This window comes from Camarhynchus parvulus, chromosome 19, assembly GCF_901933205.1.
Source record: "Camarhynchus parvulus chromosome 19, STF_HiC, whole genome shotgun sequence".
Classification (NCBI taxonomy): domain Eukaryota; kingdom Metazoa; phylum Chordata; class Aves; order Passeriformes; family Thraupidae; genus Camarhynchus; species Camarhynchus parvulus.
Window position 1 is genome coordinate 10,159,120 of NC_044589.1, and position 21,701 is coordinate 10,180,820.

Sequence of the window (21,701 nt, forward strand, 5' to 3'; positions counted from 1 at the left end):
GATGCTGAGCCCAGAGATCTTCAAGGCATTGCTGCAGCAACTACCATCACTGCTCCTGGGCAAGGCAGGACGTGGAAGCTCCTCAATGGCCAGCTGGAAACCCTACTGCTACAACACTCACATTTGAATGTTTCTGTGCTATAAGGAGACAGATCTTGTCCAGTTCTTTGCAACCCCAGCCCCAGTTTTCAACAGCTTTAGTTAACAATTGTCTCTGCTGAGGCACAAGGTAGGGGAGCCATCGTGCTTGGACACAGAGAATTCCTTAGGGCAGGATGGGCATTACCAGAGCACACTCCTCCTTCTGCAGGGTTATCCATGTTTTCCTCCACACACCAGTGTTTGTGTTACGCCTCTTTACTCCTGTGAATAATTGCTCTCATTAACCCTCCTGGTCACTGCAGCTGTGGCCTGCTCTCAGCTGAATCCATCGCTCTGGAGCTGCAGCACCGCCCCAAAACACACAGAGCTCGACAGACACCAGCAGCTTTGATTCCTTTTCCTTTTCTCTCCTCTCTGCCCCTTCAGGATCACTCATTTTCAGGGCAACGAACCTCAAGTTTTAAAGCCTCTAACACCAGGCACAGATCAGTGAGCAGCCGAGAACAGGACAATCAGTGTTCAAGTTCAACATTCAAGATGTTCTTATTTCTCAGTTATTCAAGTTATAAGTGGAGAAAAACCTAATGAAGGACCTGGGCAGTTTTGAGCATCAGCCAGACATGATATATAGCCAAAGCTCCAGAGCAGCCTCACTCACACTGAGAGGATGGGGCAGGAAAAGGGGACAGGCTCCACTGTCACCAGCCACGCTCTGCTGCCACTGACAGTGCTGGGAGCCAGACCATCAACACAGACCAACAGCTTCTCTCTGGAAAATCTCACCCTAAATCTAACAATAAGGTTACTTTAAGGGGTAGGGGGAAATAGAAGACGAAAAAAGGCTTTTACACAATTCTCTGCAACATCAAAATCCACAGCTTTTCTCAGAAAAACCGTGCCTTAAAGGCAAAGGTGCTTCAGCTCTGCTTCGACTCAGAGAACAGCTCTAGAGACCATTTCTTCCTGCAAGAAAACACAATAATCTAAGCAGAACTTGAAGGAGAACCTTCTGTCTGGAGATTTATGGGCTCTGCTATATTAATTTCTCAGTTTGCTGTCTGCAGCTCCAGCTGCTCCTCCCTCCAGGGATGCGCCTGCAATGGGAACGGCCCCTCCTCAGCAGAACACCCAAAACCTTAATTTTAAACCAGGTCCAGTCTAAAGGCTTTGTTTTCAGGGCTGGAGGCTGAAATGGAGAGGTGGGAAGAGGTAACTCAGGTGGTTCCAAGAGATTCCAAATGCACTCTGTAAACCAGTGATGCCATGCAGATGCAGTGATGTGTTTAAACAAGGCATGCAGTGCAGGGCAGAGCAGAGCAGGTTTAAGCAGCTAAGAAAGGGTTAGACAAAGGAGTGAGAAAAATCTCCAGCTCTGTTCCATGTCTCTTGCTGTTACAAGGCTTAACTAACTGAACAATTTAAAACAGGTTTTACATTTCCTCCTCCTATTTTGCAGCTGCCACCAGGTCCTCCTCTTCTGAGCGTTACGTTTGATCATTCCAGTATCACAAACTTTGCTCCCATTAGTAAATGTTCTACAAGCCTCACACTCGTGCAACAGTGCTTGAAGAGTGCTTTACAGAGCTGACCCCTATTCACACACACTTCCTCACTCCCTGTGGGTACAGAAGGCATGTGCAGGCAGCACTTTAAGATCACTTTGCCTCACCAGAGCAGGAAGCTGGGTGCCCCAGCACAGGGCAATGTGTCCTGGGGACATGAAGTACCCCGTGCCCCAGGCTGGCGTTTTACACCACTGCAGTGGGACAGAGGGAATGGTTGGCTTTTTGGGATGCTGCAGCCACATCCTTTTCCATCCCCACCGCACTCCCCTTCGAGGTCATTAACCAAGGGGGAACCTGTGCAGCAGAACTGGCATCGGGGTGCCCTAAGCCCCAGACACAGGAACCTCCTTCCCTCTCCTCCTCCTCCTCCTCCTCTCAAGACACCATGACAAAGAAGCCTTAAGCACAACATAGTAATTCCCCTTATCTTTGGCACCAGTTCCTTCTCCTCACCTGGAAAATTCCTATTTTCTAGTCCTTACCTCCTAGGGGAGCACCACACGTAACTGTACACAGGATACCTCCCTGCCCACACTGATGGCTGAACACTGTGGGACTGGCATCGGGAAAGAAACTGAATTAAGCTCAACAGAAAGTTGGGTTTAAATGCTCTCACGGTAACAAATCCCATCAGTTTGAGACTTTGAACCATCCTGTGTTGCATTTCCATTGCCCCAGGCACTGCAGGAGCGTGACCCAAGGCTGAGCCCATGGCCTTTGCAGCACCAGTATTAATAAGCAAATATATTTCCCTGAGCTCTGCAAAGTTTGTGAAAATATTTGTTTTCCTCACCTCTCACCATATACAAAGGTTTTAATAAGCTTTAACAAACATACAAGCAAACAAACCCTTAATTAAAATAAATAATTTAAATTTCTAACCTGAAGGCTTCTATGAAACTTCGACAATCCCCAAGCACTCAGGTGATGATGGGAGAAAACGTAACTGGGATAAAGGACAGTGCAGAACATCCCACCACAGTGTGGAGCACCAGGGGGGATGCTGCAATTTCCTCTCCCCCCAGTTAGGAGTGTGTTTTGTCTTTTTTTTTTGGTATAATTTTTGCTGTAAACACACCTTGCATGTAACTGTTCCTCTGCAGGTTCTTCAAACGGTGGGTCACACGTTTTGAGTGATGATTTTATTATTTTATTCAACTGTCATTGGTACTGGTTATTTGGGGTGTCCAAACCAAAATATTAAAATTGCAAGCTAAGAGAGCAGCAACACAGCAGATCCGTTGTAAACAATTTATTATTATTTTCTACCTCAGTTACTTACAGGAAAAAAGTCATAAAAAAAAAAAAAAAAAAAAAAAAAAAAAAAAAAAAGAAAAGCACAGATGGACTATTTACAAAAAACGAGAAAATTCACAATAGCCGAAATGTTTGCAAATCATGCACACTAAGACAAATTCACAAAAGCAAAGCAATTCATAGCAAAAAACCCCAAACAAAATAATAAGAAGCCATACAGATTAAAAAAAGCTATTGCCTGCAGAAAAGTCAAAAGAAAACTACCCAAGTATTACATCAAGCATCTTTAATGAAATGAACAGCACAGCCATGGATTGTAGAGCCTTTGACACTGACATTTTAAACAAGTGGATTAACAAACATTAAAATGCATTACAGTTCTACTGTAAGCATGCACCATACTTCTCACAAACTTATCAAATGGGTAGCAACACTTCAGGAAGAGCAGAATTTAAAGAGAATGGTGTTTTCTACCCAGAAGTCCAGAATCTGGTCATGTTAAATAAAGCCAATGGATGGAGGCTTGCAGCTCTCCTGCCACGTGGGTGGGGATGAAGAGGAGCAGGGTGATGCAGCTGAAGCAGGGAAAGCTTGGCCACAATTTAGGAAATTTGCCCATGATTTGCAAGCAAAGTTTGGAAGGAGAAGCAGCTGCAGGGAGTGTGCAGGACCATCGCTGGTCAGAGTTAGATCAAAGAATCAGAGAGACCCAGACTGGTTTGGGTTGGAAGGGACCTTAAAGCTCACCCAGTGCCACCCTTGCCGGGGCAGGGACACCTCCCACTGTCCCAGGCTGCTCCAAGCCCGGCTCTGGGGGCAGGAATTGCTGTGGGGGCAGCAGCCCCGAGCCCCTCTCTGGGTGCCATCTCACCAGGGCCCTCGTGTGATGGTGGCAGCTCCCAAAGAGCCCCAGGCCAACGGGACAGGTGTGGGGCTGTGACACACGGGGTGACACAGCTGGGTCCCACAGCCCTGCCAGGGACAGGGGACGCCCCTCAGGGTGGGGTTTGTGCCACTGCTGGATGTCACCACATTACAGAGCGCCAGTCACTCTCTCTGGGGCTGTCTGTGAGACCAAATCAACCCAATCATCCTTCTCGCTGCGTTGATAAAGTGATTTCTAAGAAGTTTGTGAGAAGTCATGCCTTCGGAACGCCCCTGACCCCATCCTTGTGAGTTACATTCCAAGTGGGCATTAAAAACTCATAACAAAGCAGAGGAAAAAAAAATTAAATAAAAAAAAAAAGCAAACTCAAAGCAGTGAGGATATGGAGCCTTTAAAAAAATAAAAATAAAATAAAAAGTCCAGTCAATCAAACCAGCCAGTAAGAGCAGCAATTTTTCAGTGGACATTGATATTAAACATGGACCACCCAGGCTTTCTCTGTCTCTCTCTCATTAGCACTGTAGTAAACCCCGATTAATTTGTTATGCATCTTTAAGAACTAGTTGATAAAAATTATGTCTTGTGAAATCGGCAAATAGTCTGCAAAGTGAAATAAGAACAGAAATTAATAGATTAAACTGAAAAGATAAGTCCCAGAAATAAAAAAAAAAAGAAAAAAAAAAGAAGAAGATACACAGAAAGGGAATGATTGCAATTAAAATAAAAAATAAAAGAGGCAATGTACTGCATGAGGAAGGGTTGGGAGGAATAATGGGATAGGAGGAGATAGAGCAGCTGCCAAAGGGCTGTGTGCCCTGCCCCTGGAGCCAGGGGCTGTCCCGTGCCATGGGCAATGCTGGAGATGTGGGGGAGGACATGGGACAGCCCCTGAGGGACAGGGACAAGGGAATGGGAATGCAAATAGGTGGGTCATGGCAGAACTCCTGGGAGCAGCCCAGAGTGTGACTGAACGTTTTTCTGTGTATTTGTACTGAGGCTGCACCACCAGGGCAGGAGGCAGGGGCAGCTCTCGGACCCAGCACGCTCCTGCAGAAACAGCCAAGATCTCCCCCCAAATCACAACACTGAGGTTTTAAACCTGACACCTGCCTCCTCCTGAAAGGCTCCCTGGCACCAAGCTGTGCCCTGTGGCACCGGGCTCTCTGCCCCAAACAAACACCGCAGCAGCAGTGGGGACAGCCCATCCTGTCCCATCCCCAGCAGTGGGGACAGCCCATCCTGCTGCTGCACCATTCCCCACCCCACACCTCCAGCCAGCACACTCTGATGGGCTGGGATTGTGGACACCTGAGAAACTCCCAACAACTCTGGAAAGCTTCTGCTTGCTGCTAAGGAGTAACTGACCCAAGTGGGAGGGGAGCAGGGGCAGAGCCAGGGGCAGGGGAACTCAGCAAGGTGAGACAGGGCCCTGCGCATCTCCTGCTCTCCTGCAGTGACCCACAGCTTTCTGCTGGGGACAACCCACCTGGATTTATTTTCCATATTCAATATCTGCAGGAGACTGAAAATAACCAGGCAGTAACTCCTGCTTTGGTAAAAACAGGCCCTTAAAAAATACATCTAAGAAGGGGTCGAGCCAAAGGTGCCTTTGCTGTCAGTGAGCAAACACGGTCGCTTTAGACGTGTTTATAATTAAACTCATCTAACCTCTGCAGATTTCTGACATTAAACCTATCAAAGGAGTCGCTCCTTCAATGCCTTCGGATGAATCAGCTGGTACATGGAACTGTGAGGAGTCAGAGCCTGAGACAACACACAAACACCTGCTGAAGCCTCCTCCTCACCTCCAGCTCCTGCCAGACCGGACTGTCCCGCTGGTTCCAGAGGAACCAGGTGGTGTCACCTGCATCTGGGGACAGCTGCCGTGTCCCCGCCAGCACTGTGCCACCCCAGCAGCTCTGCTGTCTGCCTGACACCCCAGTTGTTTCAGACCTGGCCTGGTCCAGGTGGGAAGATGTACCACAGGTGGGAAGAGGTGGCTCAGCTTCCAGAAGAGCCCTGGCATTTGTGAATTCGAGTAAACAAACCCTCACAGGGCTGTTCCCCTCGGAGTTATCAGTCCTGCAAGAAACAGCCGCACAATAACCCCATCCCAAGGACACTGCTCACCCTACAGATGACAACAATCTGCATTTTTCCACAGCAGGGTCTCATCCTAATGACCTAGGGCTGCACACACAGCTCCACGCTCGCCCCAGCGCGCTGCAGGTGTAGCCAAGCACTGTCCACATCCTCAGCCACCCTAGAGAACCTTCCTGTGAGGTGCTGGTTTCCCTCCTGCCCCCCAACAGCAAAGCCACTGCTTCACTTGTCCCAGCTGCCTGGGAGAGCGCTGGGGTGAAAGGAAACCCCGAGCCCTGGGCGGTGCCATCCCACTGCGGGATGTGCTGGAAGGGCACACTTGCATTTTGGATGGGCTTTGTGGGATGCCCCATCCCTCAAGTGCTCAAGGCCAGGCTGGACAGGGCTCTCAGCAGCCTGATCCCGTGGAAGCTGCCCCTGCTCACTGCAGGGGTGGGACCTTTGGGGGTCCCCTCCAGCCCAAGCCATCCTGTCCTGTGCTTCCATCACCTGATTTCTCGGCTTGGGGATCCGACCTGAGCCCAGGGCCAGCCCCACACAGCTGCTCCTGGAGGGACCCCCAGAGCCAGCCCAGAGCACAGCAGGGCGGGCTGTGCACTCAGCAGTGCAGGTTCACTTACCCCAGGCCAGCACGGGGAGCAGCGTGCGGGCCCCTGTGTGCGTGTGCGTGTCTGTGTGCAGCTCCGCGAAGGAGAAGCCCAGCAAAGGGAGGGGGACAGCTCTCCAGTGGTCTCTCTTGCTTTTATGGTTTTAATTTAAGAAGTTTGTTTTCAAATAACCAGTACCAATTTATACATCAGGAAAAAAATGTGTTGAAAGTATGTCGCTATAAAAGTCTATTTTAAAATAAAAAAAAAAAAAAAAAAAAATTGCTGTTGTGTGAGATGCTCCTCCCTGCAGACTTGCCTGTCTCAGCTTGCAGCTACAGACTTAAAAAAAAAAAAAAAAAAAAAAAAAAAAAAAAAAAAAAAAAAAAAAAAAAAAAAAGAAGGAAAGAGGGGAAATAAAGCATATCTGCAAATGAAATGTACATACCTGGGAACTGATAACTGTAACTTGGGGCAAATCCAGGATATCCTCGGCCATATGTTGCAACAAAATTCGGGTAACCTTGATCACAGACATGTAAAAAAAAAAAAAAAAAAAGAGAGAGAAGTTTGAGGATTAATGAAGGGGTTTTTTGAAGGTTTTTGTTTGTTTGTTTTTTAACACAATGCACAAAGACAGGGAGGATGGGTGAGACCTAATTTTACGGAGGGTATTAAAAAATGAGATTTATTCTGCTCATGCCAAACTGCAGAGAGGTTTCATCATTATCCTGAATAGAAACATCTCGAGCTGGCCCAGCTCCGAGCAGGAGCCCTGTCACTCTGGTAATTAACATGCACTTTGGTGTCTGCAGCCCAAGGACTGTGCATACTTGTTAGCTGGAAGAGTAAATGCCAAATGCTAAGGCTAAACACATAACACGGGTTTGCTCTGACATTTGGAGAGCTTACAATGAATGTACTTTGCTTCAGAGCTATTGACAGTTGGAGATTAAGGTAGTAGTAATTCTTTATCCCGGGAGTGTGAAGGACAACAGTTAACACATCAAAGAGTTGGAGGCAGAGGCAGCAACGAGCCAGGGAGTCAAAGAGCTTTTAATTTTTCAGGAAAGTAAAAGGAAGCTGCCCGAGGTGCTTCTGAAGGCCCCTTCTGAGGCAGAGCAGCCGACCTCGGGCAGCTTTGGGAGGTTTATTAGGAGAAAAACTCACTTGAGAGCATTTCGTGAATTAAAACAGTGAAGGCACAAAGTGGCAACTCTGCTGGCTTCACTCTCCTGCCTGTGAAGGAATGTGCTGGATGTCCCACTGATCTCTGGCCATGAGTGGGCTGGCAGCAGCCCTGGGGTCACACACTGTGCCACCCCCTGCTCCCCACAGGGGCTATGTGCTCTGACTTGGATGGCCAATGTCCCAAGGTGTCCTGTACACTCAGGGGGTTTCCTAAAATTCTACCCCCACATTGATCCTCAACATTTCCTCATCACTCAGTTTTCCTAAATGCAGGCACTGTGCAATTCCAGTGCACTGAACACTACAGAATGAGCCTCAGCATCAGCCAGGCCTCTCCAAACCAAGAACCCATCAGGAAAAGTTCTCTCCTGCTGTCTGAAGTCAGTGGGAATGCTGGCAGCAGCTGGGCTGGAGCCCAGAACAGGCTCAGCAGCCGAGTGACTCTTCTGGGGGGCTCCCCCCCTGCTTTGGTTCCTCCTGTAACACACTCATCCATCACTCAGCCGCTCTCCTGCTGCAGCAAGCCCCTCCGTTTCCGATCAGATTTATACATACGTGCAGCGTACTATAAATCATAATCTAGAAGTGGAAGATAAAAATGCCTGGATGAATTCTGATGTGGGATTAGGCAGTGCCAGGGAAGGCAGCCCCGCGACGCCCAGGACATGTACACACCACTGAGCCCTCCTTGCACAGCTCAACAGCTGGATTCCCTCTGAAATTAATCACCTCTGTCACTAAGTCAGATCTTTCAGAGTTAAGCTTTACAAACCTTTTTTCCTTTCTTTTTTTTTTTTAAGCAACACTATTGATAAATGGATTGTTTGCTAAGTAAGTAGCGCCATTAACACCCCTGAAAAATCGCTCTGCAGCGTCCACTGCAGCCCCTCTCTCCTTGCCAAGAGGAGGAACTCCGTTTGCTCTGTCTCAGACAGTTCTGAAGCAGATCTGCCAGCTCACAAGTGCCAGGGCACAGTGCTGGCAGCACTGAGCTCTGCAGGTGTGGTACCTGTGGCCCCAGCCAGAGCAGCACAGTGGGGGATGGCAGCTGCCCACCGTGCTCTGGGTGCCACCTCTGCTGCTGCCTGCCCTGGCACGGTCCTGGCTCTGACCCCAGGGCAGCCCTGCTGTCCCTGGCCAGACCTGGCTGTGCCTGACAGCCCCAGCAGCAGCCAAGCTGCCCGGGGGCTCTGCTGGCACCGCCAGCACTCAGCGCTCTCAAAGTCAGGCAGATGAAATCATAAATTTATAATACAACATTACTTCAATTTTCCTCTTCATTTACTGCTGCAGTGCCCAGCTCTGCTCTAACGACTCGAAGCCTGATCCTCGTGGGGACATTGCCTGGCTGAATATCAATGGTGTTTAACACCATGCCTACATGGATGCTCCATCAGGCCAAATGATGGCCCTGCTGACCTACCCAGCATTCCCATTAGGTTCCATCCTCACCCTGCACTGGGCACTGAGAAGCTGATTTGCCTTGGCAGTCCTGGGGAGTGACCAATCCCTTTTGAGTAAACCATAAATCCAAGTTTTGACTGGATTGCCTCCTTCAAAGCAAGACTGACCTGTCCACAGAAGCAGAACTCAAACCAGCAGCCAAGCCACTTTCACACCACTGCTTCCACCCAGCTCCTGTCCAGGCTGCGGAAATGTCTTTTCATTTTACAATTTGCTAATGGGGTGGACAAAAGCTCATGGTCAATATGTGGGAATGCTGAGCGCACAGGAGCCAGGGGACCCGTGCAAAATTAGCTCAAATGCTCCAGAAAATGCAAGGAAGCTGTTGTCTCCAAATGTTGCTCCGAGTTGCAGCTGCTACTCCGTTGAACAGTGTCTGGTGGAAAAAGGAATGACTTTCTTTGAAGGGCACAAGCTTCTCTGATGCATGAGCTCAGCCCACCTAGACTGAGCGTGAGCAGGAACACAGAGCCCTGCCAGAGACCTTCCCAAATCTGTTCCCACCTCACATCGCTCCAGCACTACCGACTGCGAGCCTGGGGGCTGAGTGCTTCCATCTCCGGAGGGGTTTGCAAGCTTAAAGGAGCCCAATTCTAACGTTAAACACCAGGATGATGCCCACCACCAGGAGAAATGAGTGCTGCCAGCCCCAGCTCAAGGCAGGCAGCACAGGGTCACCTCCAGAGCTGTGTGTGGCCATTGTGGTGACTGCAGTGTCCCAGACACAGAGAGCAGCTTCAGATGGGAGGGGACACAAAAACCATCTCCTCTATGTAATGTTGCTCCTCTGCTGCTCTCTTCTTTACAAGTTTCCAGGCACAGACCTGAACAGAGCACAAAAAGCTTTGGGGCAGTGCTGTGACACCCACCTGCCCTTGGGTGACAGAGCTCCTGGTCTGCACACCAGGGCCAGGTGCCAGTGTGAGGCTCCAGGCACAGAGAGAGTTTCCTGGCCACCAAACTGCTCCCACTCTGCCACACAGGGGGCACACAGAGCCTGTCTGTGAGCATCCAAGGGGCTGGGGAGCAGCTCTGGCTGCTGGCTGGGCTGACAGGGAGAGGAGTGGGACTGACTGCTCCACTCTTTGTGCAGAGAGGCTGATTACAGCCCCTGCTCTCCCTGAGAGCAGCGTGCCCCAGCCCCAGCCAGCCCAGCAGCCGTCCTGGCAGAAGGCTCAGCCTGCCCCCGCTCTCCCAGTCAAAAAATCCTTTCAGAACACTTTAATTTTGCTCCAATCAACCAAATCATCACAAAAGCGGCTGCCTGCGCACCTTTAGACCCTGGCTGCTGCAGGCTCCTTGGGGAGGCTGTGATTAATGAAAAAGACCAACTTCCTTAATAGCTTTGGAGGGAGTCGCTCCCCGCTCCTTCCTTGGGGTTGTCTCGTGCGTTCGTTCCTCTGATTCCCTCCTCTGCCCAGGAACAGCAGCTGCAGAAGGTGACCTTGAGCAAGGATTTCTGGAAACAGGTACAAAAACCCTTCCAGAGCAGCCCCAGTTGCTCTGGCTCAGTCCAGCTGGGCAAGGAACAGAATGGGGCAGACCTGACCTGGCCTCGTGAGTCCCCACAGAACAATCAGCAGCAGCAGTGATGGAACTCTGTGTATGATCATTTGATGGGTTAATTATGCCCCTCTTCCTGCAGGGATGGGCCCTGCAGCCTTTGAAACAGGGGCTTTCTGAGGGCCATCCAGCAGCTCTGCTCGCCCGCGCTGCAATCTCCTTGTTTAGCACTTAATTATTTAACACGGTGCCACGGTAGCAAGCAGGAACTTGGAAGATGAAAAACCAGCTCGAGCGGATAATGAAGCATCTGGCCTTCACCATGGATCAATCACCACTGCTCAGCCAGTCCCCCAGTGTGAAATGCAGGGAGAGCAGTGAGGAGCTGCACCGGCCAGGCTGACCCCACTGCAGCAGGACCAACAGGTGCCCCAGCTCTCCCTCTGTGCAGTTCCACTCACTGAGGGCTGCTTCCCTTCATTCTCACAGCTCGAGAGGATCCTTTTGCAGAGAGACAGCCCCAGTGGGAACAGACTCTCACTGCACCCCTGGGCTGAACTGTCCCTTCAGGACCCTGGGGTGGATCCAGCTCCATCCCCGCTGTGCCCAGCTGCAAGGAGCAGGGCTGAGGCCACAGTGGAGGATGAGGCCATGGATCTTTCTGGCTTCCCAGGGTGAGCTGCACTCTCTGCTCCTGCAGCCAGCAGGACAGGCCAGCACCGTGGCACACAGCCCTCCCTCCACAGCCCAGGTGGAAGAGGAACAGCAGAATTCAAGTACATTGGCTCAGGCACGCTGGGAACACACAGGTAACAAAATCACGGGCTGACTAGAGCAAGATAAATATTTTAAGCATAAAATGTGATTTCCAAACACTATGGGGCAGGGTGGCGGTGGAGCGTGGGGACAGCAAAACAGATTATCAGCTGCAATAACCTGATTACACATCCAGAAATGGATCACCCCAGCCACACCAGCAGAAGCACTATTAATTCTGAGATAAAGCAAACATGGCAGCAAGCTCTTCCTATCAAATCAAGCAGTGCCTGGTGTCAGACACCTCAGTGTAGCAGCCTGATCCTTGCAGGAACTGGGTCCTCTGACCTGACACCCACCCCAGGGGCTCTGGGGGCCCTTCAGCATCTCAGCCAGCCCCTGAATCTGCTCAGCAGAGCTCAGGGCAACCCACATCCCAAGGCTGGGCTTTGTGCTCAGCTTCTGGGATCATCTAAACCCAGGACAGGAAAGTCAAAGCATCCTGGAGGGGGACACTGGCCTGGGAAAAGCTCACTGCTGCCTGGGGACACCTCCAGATTGCCCTCCCATTCCCACATGCCTCATGGACACAGGAGGTGACAACTGAAGGGAAGTCCAGGGATACAAAGGGAGCAGAAAGTTTAAAATATACAGTGTTTTACAAAAAAAAAAAAACATTGGCAATGGATTAGCAGCATTTTGGCCAAGAACAGAGTAACTGGGGTTGTCACATTATTTAGAAAGAATTATCTAGGCAGAAACAAATGAGAACCAATTATAACTAAATAGACCTCCTGCACAAATAGGAATTTGCCATTAAGTATCATTTATCCCATTTAATTAGTATTTTCTGGACACAATACTCAGGACTAAAATACCATTCCATCTCCTTGAAACTTGTAATTATTGTTGCGACCTGTCCTGTTCCACATTCCCCCCACTTCCTCCATCCATGCCATTTAAGAACCAGCAAGATTTTCAATTATCTGTGCTGAACTGTCAAAGCTACCTTTAAAAGAAGGGGAATAATGTGTGACTCAATTCCTCTAAAAAAGGGGAGAGATCATTTTTAGTCAGAATGAACACACTGCATCTTTCATCATTCTATTTTTGCGAGTAAGAGTAAAACAGGCTATTTAAAACATCCATTTAAATGCAAATTTTTTATATTCCAGGCTGGGGGGGGGGGGGTTGAGAGTTAATAATTTACCACAGACAGGATTATTTTCTTCAGCCCACCCCTGCTAAAGTCGCAGGCTGGCACCCACACAGGTGTGGGGATGTGCACTTACCCAACATTCCCATCCCTAGCATGAACGCGTCCATGGTGTACGGCAATCCACGTGCCCTTCCTCTCGTCCCTGGTGGAAACATCACTTCTTTAGGTTGTGCTTTCTTACATTCTACCTATTGAGCAGAAACATGTACAAATGAGATGCAAATGAATTCCATGTAAATGTCAATGCAGAACTGATCTACTTAAGGGGGGGAGGTTTATTTTTAGCATCTGCCTCCCCGCACCTCCTCCCGCTCAAAGGTGAACTTCCAGAACAGCGTAACCAGGTTTGAAGGAGCAAACGTGTGTGTCTCTTTAACCACCCACCGCAGCCCCCAAAGATGACAGAAGTGCTGATTTAAGAAGTTCTGTGCTCCTGAAAGGGAACCCAGCACTAGTGGGAGCGGGATGAATGGAGGGAGGGCTCCAGCACGGCTCCACTGCAATCGATAACGCAGAACGACTCCCAGTGATCGTTACAAAAAGCTCCTTTTAAAATAGGAATAAAGAATCAATATTTCTACCCAGCAGAAAATTTCTGTAAACCCTATTAATAAAGGATCTGCATACTTTCACTTTCAGTTACTCCTGCTGCCTTGGGAAGTTGCTCAAGCTGCCCATGCACCATCCCATCAGCAAACTGGGACAACGTGGGCACAGGAGTGAAGCACTGCAACATGGATACCATGGGGGCCTGCATGGTGCCTCTTCATCAAGAGGAAAAGCAGAAAGAAAAGGGGCCTGGCTGCTCTTCTGCCAGAATCCAGCCCTGTCCTTACAGGGAAGGGGATGGAGATGGCCAGAACCATTCCAAAGCCACAGTTACCTCAAGGGGAAAACCCTGGAGGGATGTCCCACATGTGGCAGGACACGCAGCGGGGCTTCTCCAAGAGGAAATGTGTATGGATTCATGAGTCAGGACTCAGCCCCCTGCCGAACTGCCCCCGAGAGTGCCTGATAAGGGTCTTTGTACACACATCTGGACCTCACTCAAGCTTTCAATTCAGAGTTTCTGGGCATCTTAATAATTTCCAGATTTTTTCCACCTCCTCGTATGAGGATGTGCCACACTTTCAGCAGCCAACAAAGAAAGGTCTAACTCTAAGGCTAAGAAAAAAAAAAGAAAATTAAAAAAAAGGCAGGGAAACTAAAATTCACTATTTTTGTTTAGTCTAGTTTGGAGAATTAACCTTGTGCTGGGGTACTCCTGGGTCAGGCAGAGCAGTCTCAGCCACGGGAAGCCAGGAGGGCTGAGCTGGGGAGTGAAAAGCCTCTTATACCCAGCACAACAAAACAGGCTGTCAGCCCTCAGCCCAGGATGTCTCACAAACCCCTGGCTAACAGCTTTCCAGGGAAAGCAGGGCTATTTTGAGGAAAGCAGAATGTGAATATCCACAATGCACAAACCCCCATTGAGCCACCCAAAGACAAGGAGACTTTGTTGTGCCACCACGTGTGAGGGGCTGCAATCACCTTGGGGACAATGCGTCACTCACACCAGGCCAGCCACACCAGGCAGCAGCACAGGGGTTTTCAGCTAAATTTAAAAAATGCATTGAGTTGTGGGTCTGTTGATCCACCACATTACTGATCAATGGCTGGGGCTTGGAATTAGAGGGTCTGGGACAGCCCCTGGCACAGGGTGCCCAGAGAAGCTGTGGCTGCCCCATCCCTGGAAGTGCCCAAGGTCCACAAAACCTGCAAAATCCCACCCTGAGAGGGAGGAAGAGCCACAGGTGCTGGGAGTGCCACAGCCTATTCTAGAATAGCCCAACATTTCAGTCAGCTGCTCGAGAGCCTGACATGAGACCCTGACTCAGGCTCAGCTCATCACCCCTCTAACCAGCACTGTAGGATGGTGAATGACTCCACCACAGGGGGATCTAAGGGAAAGAATTACTCCACCACATTTCTTTTCCAGCTACTTTTACTCTTCCTTAGAAAAACAGGCGTCTCTTTGCAAAGCAGCCTGCTCCTGTCAAAGGAACAACAGTCTGAGGACAGCTCGTTTGGGCTTATTGTCCCCCTGCAATGTTTGGAGCATCTCTGGCCTCCCACGTAAATTCCAACTTCCATTTATTAAATACCTCGCTGGCATTTTCTTTTCACTGTCCCACTGCTCGTTTAATATTACATTTGACATTCTAAGCTTTATGGATGGCAACAGAAGCAGAATGGATGAGCTAAAAATAGCCTGCCAGGGAGGCTGGAGCTGGAAATAGGCTGGGGAGCAGCGGCCCTGCTGCCCTCTGCCTGCCCCTGCCTTGGGGACATGGCCAGGACAGGAGGAGGAGGAGGGAGCTGGGGGAACAACAGCCCCAGCCCATGGAGCTGGGCATGGCCCAGGGGAGCCACCTGGGCATGGGGACAGGGACACAGGCAGGGATGGGGACAGGGACACAGGCAGGGATGGGGATGAGGACAGGGTGTCCCAGTCCCAGCTCATCAAGCCACTGCAGACCCCATGGCCTCAGGCTGGGGCTGTGGGAGCCAGTCCCCTCCACGGCTCAGGGACACAGGGGGGCACAATCCCAGTGTGACAGGACCCCAGCACTGGCCCAGGCAGCTGTGTGGCACACCAGGCCAGCTGTGCGGCACACCAGGCAGCTGTGCGGCACACCAGGCCAGCTGTGTGTCACACCAGGCCAGCTGTGTGGCACACCAGGCCAGCTGTGCGGCACACCAGGCAGCTGTGCGGCACACCAGGCCAGCTGTGTGTCACACCAGGCCAGCTGTGTGGCACACCAGGCCAGCTGTGTGGCAGCCCCAGCTCCTGTCACACACACAGAGCTCCCTGGCCCTGCATTCAGCTGCAGACACAGCTCAGGGCCATGACTCAGTCCCAAGACAGAAGCATGTCTCACCCCCTGCTCGTGGGCTGCTTTCAGAATCAGGGCTGAGGGAGGGACATGGAGGGAACGCTCGGAGATGGTGGCACCTGGAGGGGGCACTGAGCGGGCACAGGAGGGGGAAGGGGACATTTTAATTACCCAATAACAAACACCAACAGTCCAAACTGTTTCTCTTGCTCTTTCTGAGGTTCCTGGAGTGTTTTCACCCTGTCCCATGCTCCCTGCTCCCTTCCTGGGCAGCCTGGGAAGGAATCCTCCCCAGAGCTCTGTGCTATTCCTCCCCTGCCAGGTGAGGCTTTCCCAGCCCACGGGGGCAGTGCAGGGATGAGGCACCCAACACTGACCCTGCCTGGGGCTCCCCAGTTCCTCCCCAGGGCCATCCTGAGCCCTGCTCCAGAGAAAAGCCTCTCGTGGCGAGTAACCAAAGCCATGGAGTGTGCCCTCCTGCTGTGGCCAGGAAATCCTGCAGGGAGCTCTTCCCTCCCACCTGGCAATCCCTAAATTCACATCCCAGTGTTTCTCATTTGTTTCTGACTTGTCACTGGCTCTGTTGGGTGGGGGTGCTTGGGGTTTGCTCTGCTCCTTTGTTTTAAGGCAGATTAGCAGCATTTAGGAACAACACAAAGGGAATGAGGCTCCCCCAGCCCAGGGGCACTCAGGGGGGACAGGGAGGAGAGCCCAGTGCAGGAGGGGCTGGGGGCAATGGGACAGGCAAATCCACAGCATCCATGGGAAGGGGAGCAAGAGACTTCCCGCAGGAGCAGGGGCACTGCCCCGGCCCTGCCCAGCACCCACCCCACACTCGGCCAAGGGGACCCTCACTTTTATTTCAGATGCATATTGCAGGGAGCAACAATATGAGGAATATTATTTCAGTGCCCTGGGAAAAATTAGCAAGTCAAATATTGAATCAGGCCTCCAGCATATGCCAAGGAGATTGCTTTGATCTTATCCACACTAAAAGCTCTATTATTAAATTTAAAGTCTGTGAACACATATCAGACCGATATACAATGCATATCTGAATACACATTTGAGAAGCAAAGGATGTTTTGACAAAGGGAAAAAGAATATTTTAGCCGAAAATATCAAAGTTACTGCAGCAATTGAAATACAAATGCCCCTTTTCATCTGGCTCAGGGCAACCCACAACCTGGGACCTGCCTGCCACTGAGGAGGAACTTCAGCTGGGCTGTCTGCTCACGGAGCTGAACTCACACCCTGCTCAAGGGCTCTGACACCCAACGCTGCTCTGGGGCAGCTGCCTGGGCAGTGGGGACACAGCAGGGGCTGGGCAGAGCCCCAGCTCAGCCCCTGACCCCCAGCACCCTCCCAGAGGGGTGTCCCCCCATTCCTGGGCATGGCACACGTCAGGGAGGGGGGCTCAGAGCTCCCTGGCACCCCCCAGCACTCACCATTTTGTTATTGATTTCGTGGAAATGAATTTCACAGACTTTTTCCACCACGTCTTCGTTTTCAAAAGTTACGAAGCCAAATCCTGTTTAATAAAGATACAAAGAGGGGAGGGGGTAAGGAAAACATTAGTTAAGTGTAACAATTTCATTTTAATAAAGCCTTATTTAACCGTTGGGACTTTGGAAAACTTCCATAACAACACACATGTGTGGCTACACCTGCTGCCTATGGAGCTGCTCCTGAGCTTATTGCAGCCTAATGGAGGGAAGAAGCATTGTCTCAGGGAAAATTAATACTGTTCTGTTCCAGCTCTTCCATAGGATTTAATGGGGAATTAAAACCTCCTTATGGATTTTCTGATCCATCCTGCAGAATTTAATGGATAGTTACACCCCAGTTACATGATGGCTTGGAAACTACAATAAGGCTGTATTTTCCTTTACACCTTATAGGTTTTTAAGAGCAGTCTCTACAAAACCCAATTATATTTCTATGGAACCATATTGATTTCATCTCTTGTTTAATTCCAAGGGACTTCTCCATTAGAGCTGACTCATTACACGACCCAAAAACCATAAAAATCCGGGAAGACAGAAGATGATTCCTCATTTACCCCTGGCAAGGAGAAAAACCCCAGCGCCTCCCAAACACAGAGCAGCACTGTGTGCTGTGTGTGCTCTGGCTGCCGGGTCAGCCCCGCTCCGGAGGTGGTTATTTGTCCCTTTCTTCCTGAATTACTTCCTCTAATACCTCATCAGGACATCCTGAGGCCTCCAGGAGCCCATTACACTTCAGGCCTCTGATCTAATCGTTCCTCTCTTCTCAGTGCTGCTTCAAAGAGCCGAGGATTTGGGCTGGCTTGGGCTGTTTGATGCCTGCTGCCTGCCTGTGGCTGTGCACTGGAGGCATCTGGCAGCCCACCCTGCCCCTGCCTTAACAAACACCTCAGGCTAATGAAAACACCCCAGCTCGTGTGCTGGAGAGGGCTCCACGAGTTAACATCGACACTAATTATGCTAGTGAAACCTAAAGGCTCTAAGAAGAGGATGAATTCCATCCCCGGACCGGGAGCTGCTGGACTGTGCACTGGTGAAGCACAGCACAGGGACAGGACAGGCCGGCCCTGCCTCTGGATGGGGAGGAAAGGGCATTTCCAGGTGAGCTCTGGGCGGCTCTTCTGGCACTGCACGGTACCTGCAGCCTGGGGAACGCTCCCATTCCGGCTCAGAGCCGAAGGATCCCCAGGAATGGTTCCTATCCCCCCTCCAAGGCACCCACAGCACACCAGGCTCACCGCCCTGCTCTGCTCTGCACCTAGGGCAGGCAGCAGCTTGCATCTTTTTACATAACTCACGTCTTTCATTCGCCTTCTAAATTACTCCATTTAAATCTATCTTAAACAGACCTGCAGTTAAACCTGGGATTTTTGTGGTTGGCTGCCCGAATCCGGCATCCCAGGCATCCCAGAGCTGGGAGCAAAGCTGGCCGGACCAGGGATGAGATGGCCGGGCTGGGGCTACAAGTCATTAATTGTTCCAGCACCAGCAACATCTTCATCATTAGCAGCTCATTAGCGAGTGCTGCAGTTGAGGATTCCTCCCTCACTTGTGTTAGGTGTCGGTGCCAGGATGGAGGCAGAGGGAATTTAGGAGATTAGCCCTAATATGTGAACACCCGAGGAAGCCGCTGCACTCATTACGTGTCTGGACTCGGAACAAATCTCCCATTCTCATCCCACTCCATATGGCTTAAGCACAGGTTTATCAAGAAATTATTTCTCTGATTAAATCAGATGGCCACCCAGCTTCCTGCATTTCCAGATTTTACAATAAAACAACAATCTGTAGGTGTTAGCAGGCATTTGGGGGTTTCTGAGAGACCTGTGGCACTTGGCCAGAGTGTCCTGGAGAGGAAAAGGAGAGGAAAACCAGAGGTGACCTCTACAATGCCCAACACCTCAAACGCAGTGGGAGCAACCAGAGGATTTCCACCTGCAGGCACAGATCACTGAAATTCCTCCCTGGGAGGGTGGAAAGGGCCTGGAGCAACCTGGGACAGTGGAAGGTGTCCCTTGGCAGAGGGTGGAATGAGCACCTTGAGGTTCCTTCCAACCCAAACCATTCTGGGATTCTCTTCTTGTTCCACTTTGTGGGTATCAAATTCCAACTTTTAATAACTGCACCCACACAAAGATCCCCCTGCACGCACGGTCTTATTAGTTCCCATAATGAATACAAACTCATATTTAAATTACAAAAACTCTCAGAAACCTTCCTGGGCTAAATAGACAATTATTTCTTCTGAGAGGTACTAAGAGTCAACAAAATGCTGGTTCTCAGAAAGTGCATGGAAAAGATTAACCCAAAACAAAGGCGGCTGTTGAAAACGGTGACAGAAATAGGATTCTGGTTGTCAAGGAGCACACGTTTTAAAATGAAATTATACTGCATCCTTCTGAATGAAGCTATTATTGGAAGCTAACAAGCTCTATTTAAGAGATAAGCATTTAACAGAGTCAAACGGTTGGGTTTTTTATTCAAATGAATAAAACTGAATATTCATTTGAATAATCTTTTCTGTAAAAGAAAAGACAAAGAAGAGGGAGAAAAATAAAGTAAGAGGCAAACAGATGCCCCAAACGAGAGGCTCTGAGCCAAGCACCAGCACTAAAGGAAGCTGAGACAGGTATCCATGACCTTCAGGTGAAAAACCCTCCTCTGGAATCTACTGGGAATGAGGAGTTATTCCACTCCATTCATCTGCTGCAAAAGGAGTCAGCCCACTCCATTCATCTGCTGTTCATGGGCACCAACAGGCACCCAAGTGATGCCAGCCCAGACACCTGACACCCAATGGTGCAGGACACGTCCTCCAACACACCCTGACACCAGAAAAGAGAAGAATTCAGGAAGAATTTCTTCATGGAAAGGGTTGGCAGGGGCTGCCCAGGGAGGGTTGGAGTGCCCATCCCTGGAGGTGTCCAAGGAAGGGCTGGAGGTGGCACTCAGGGCTCTGGGGACAAGGTGGGCATCAGGCACAGGCCTGTCTCAGTGATCTTGGAGGTCTTTTCCAACCCCAGTGACTCTGGGATTCAGTGAAAATCCTCCTTTGATCCCAAGCCCTGTTCAGCCACCAAAGCTGCCCTGTGGGAGGGTGGCTCCACAGTCAGCTCAGCAGGTTCTGCCATGGTATTCCAGAAGTAAGACAAACACTGTTCAGAGAAAGGGACTGAAACCATAAACAGATTAAAATACTGTAAAAGAACAGTCAGGAGCCATAAATACTATTAAGAAGCCAGACTGAAGATAACAAATGTCAGGACTCCTGCACTCTGTATTTTGCTTTTTTTCATATTCTAAACAACCACATTTCACACTTTTGTCATCACTTGAGAGTTTTTACATCAAACTTGGTGAAATATAGCTGAGATGACGACACCAGGGCTGTGAAATGCATCTCCCTTCCCTGGCTGGCAGCACCATTCCCAGAGCCCAGGTCTGGCTGCACAGTGATCCGTGTCACAGCTGGGGCTGCACACACTGAGCACGTCACTGCCGGGCAGAGCGACACCAAAGCAGCTCACCCGGGCAAAGGGCTCACTGTCAAACCCCTGGCTGGCCTTTCAACGAGCAAAACAAGGTGATTGCATCCCAGGCCACAGAGGTTAAACCCAGGCTAAGGCTGGGGTTAACCCTGGAGGCTCGGATGGGCCCAGGCAGAGCAATGCCACCGGTACAGCACCTCCACCAGCACCTGGAGCCAAACCCAGCTCAGCAGGCAGGCACAGCCCCCAGGGATGGCATGGCACTGGGATGGGTCCCTGGGGTCCCTGGTCCCTCCAGCCCTGACCTGGGAGCTGCCCCAGCAGTGGCTGTGCTGACAGATGGGACATCTATCCTGACACCTCCCAGCAGATCCATCAGGAAACAGCAGCTCAGGCTGTGCCCCCCTTTGTGCCAGGGCTCTGGAGCTGCCCTGCTCACCCACCTCTGCTCTGCTCCTCACATCTGAGCTACTGAAATGCAGAGAAGTCCAGTCCTGCTGTGGTATTATTTATGCACCTGCTTCCTTGTTTATACCCATAGTTTTGGCAGCTGGTCCTGTGAAAGGTAATAAAATGCCTTTCAAAAGTAAAAAAAAATTAAAAATGAAGAAATGTGACCAGACAAGCCAGGCATAATAACATTAAAGCCCGTGTCAATTAATTTTTCCTCTTCTTGATAAACGAGCCCCATTCCATCCATTAATAATGAGGGAAGAAACAAGAAAAGTTGACACTAGTTTAATTTATTTTCTCAACTTGCCTGGTCATATTTCTCCCTGTTGCAAAGCTTTCCAGTGCTGCTGGGAATTGCAAGTGGCTCCCACACAGTCGATGCATAGATTGGTGTGAATCAATACCATTCTACTTTATTCACACATCCCTTGTAATCAGAGAGGAAAAAGTTCCTTAGTAAGCTCCCAGCCTGTCAAGCTGTCTTCTAAAAATAATAATAATAATAAACTGGCAGGTGGGGGTAGAGAGGGGGATGTGAAACCAAGTCCTGTGATCACTGTCACCAAATCTTGTCTTTGCACATGAACAGAACACACAGACGAGCAGAGGGGACAGGACATTTTAATTACCCAGAAGACAGTGAACCATGGATGTTTTTAACTCCTACAAGTCATTACCCCAGAGTCTGGGAATGGGGACCTGGGGGTTTAATCCTGTGTCAGGGAAAAGCCAGTCATTCCTCAGCC

General features: G+C 50.1%; 1 protein-coding gene across 11 annotated transcripts in view; it reads right to left on the reverse strand.

Moving 5' to 3' along the window:
• MSI2 (musashi RNA binding protein 2) overlaps positions 1–21,701 on the reverse strand; it is a 196,862-nt gene that overhangs the window by 30,519 nt on the left and 144,642 nt on the right. For 10 of the 11 annotated variants that reach the window (XR_004061280.1, XR_004061279.1, XR_004061281.1 and 7 more), the window contains exons 8-10: positions 16,958–17,040; positions 12,707–12,821; positions 6,949–7,023 (exon numbers count right to left, since the gene is read on the reverse strand). Coding sequence is in view for 8 of the 11 variants with exons in the window: in XM_030962689.1 (XP_030818549.1) it covers positions 6,949–7,023; positions 12,707–12,821; positions 16,958–17,040 (273 nt within the window). In the remaining 3 variants the exon portion in view is untranslated. Of the gene's footprint in view, positions 1–245; positions 4,411–6,948; positions 7,024–12,706; positions 12,822–16,957; positions 17,041–21,701 lie in introns of those variants that run through there. The other variant, XM_030962690.1, reaches the window with a different exon arrangement.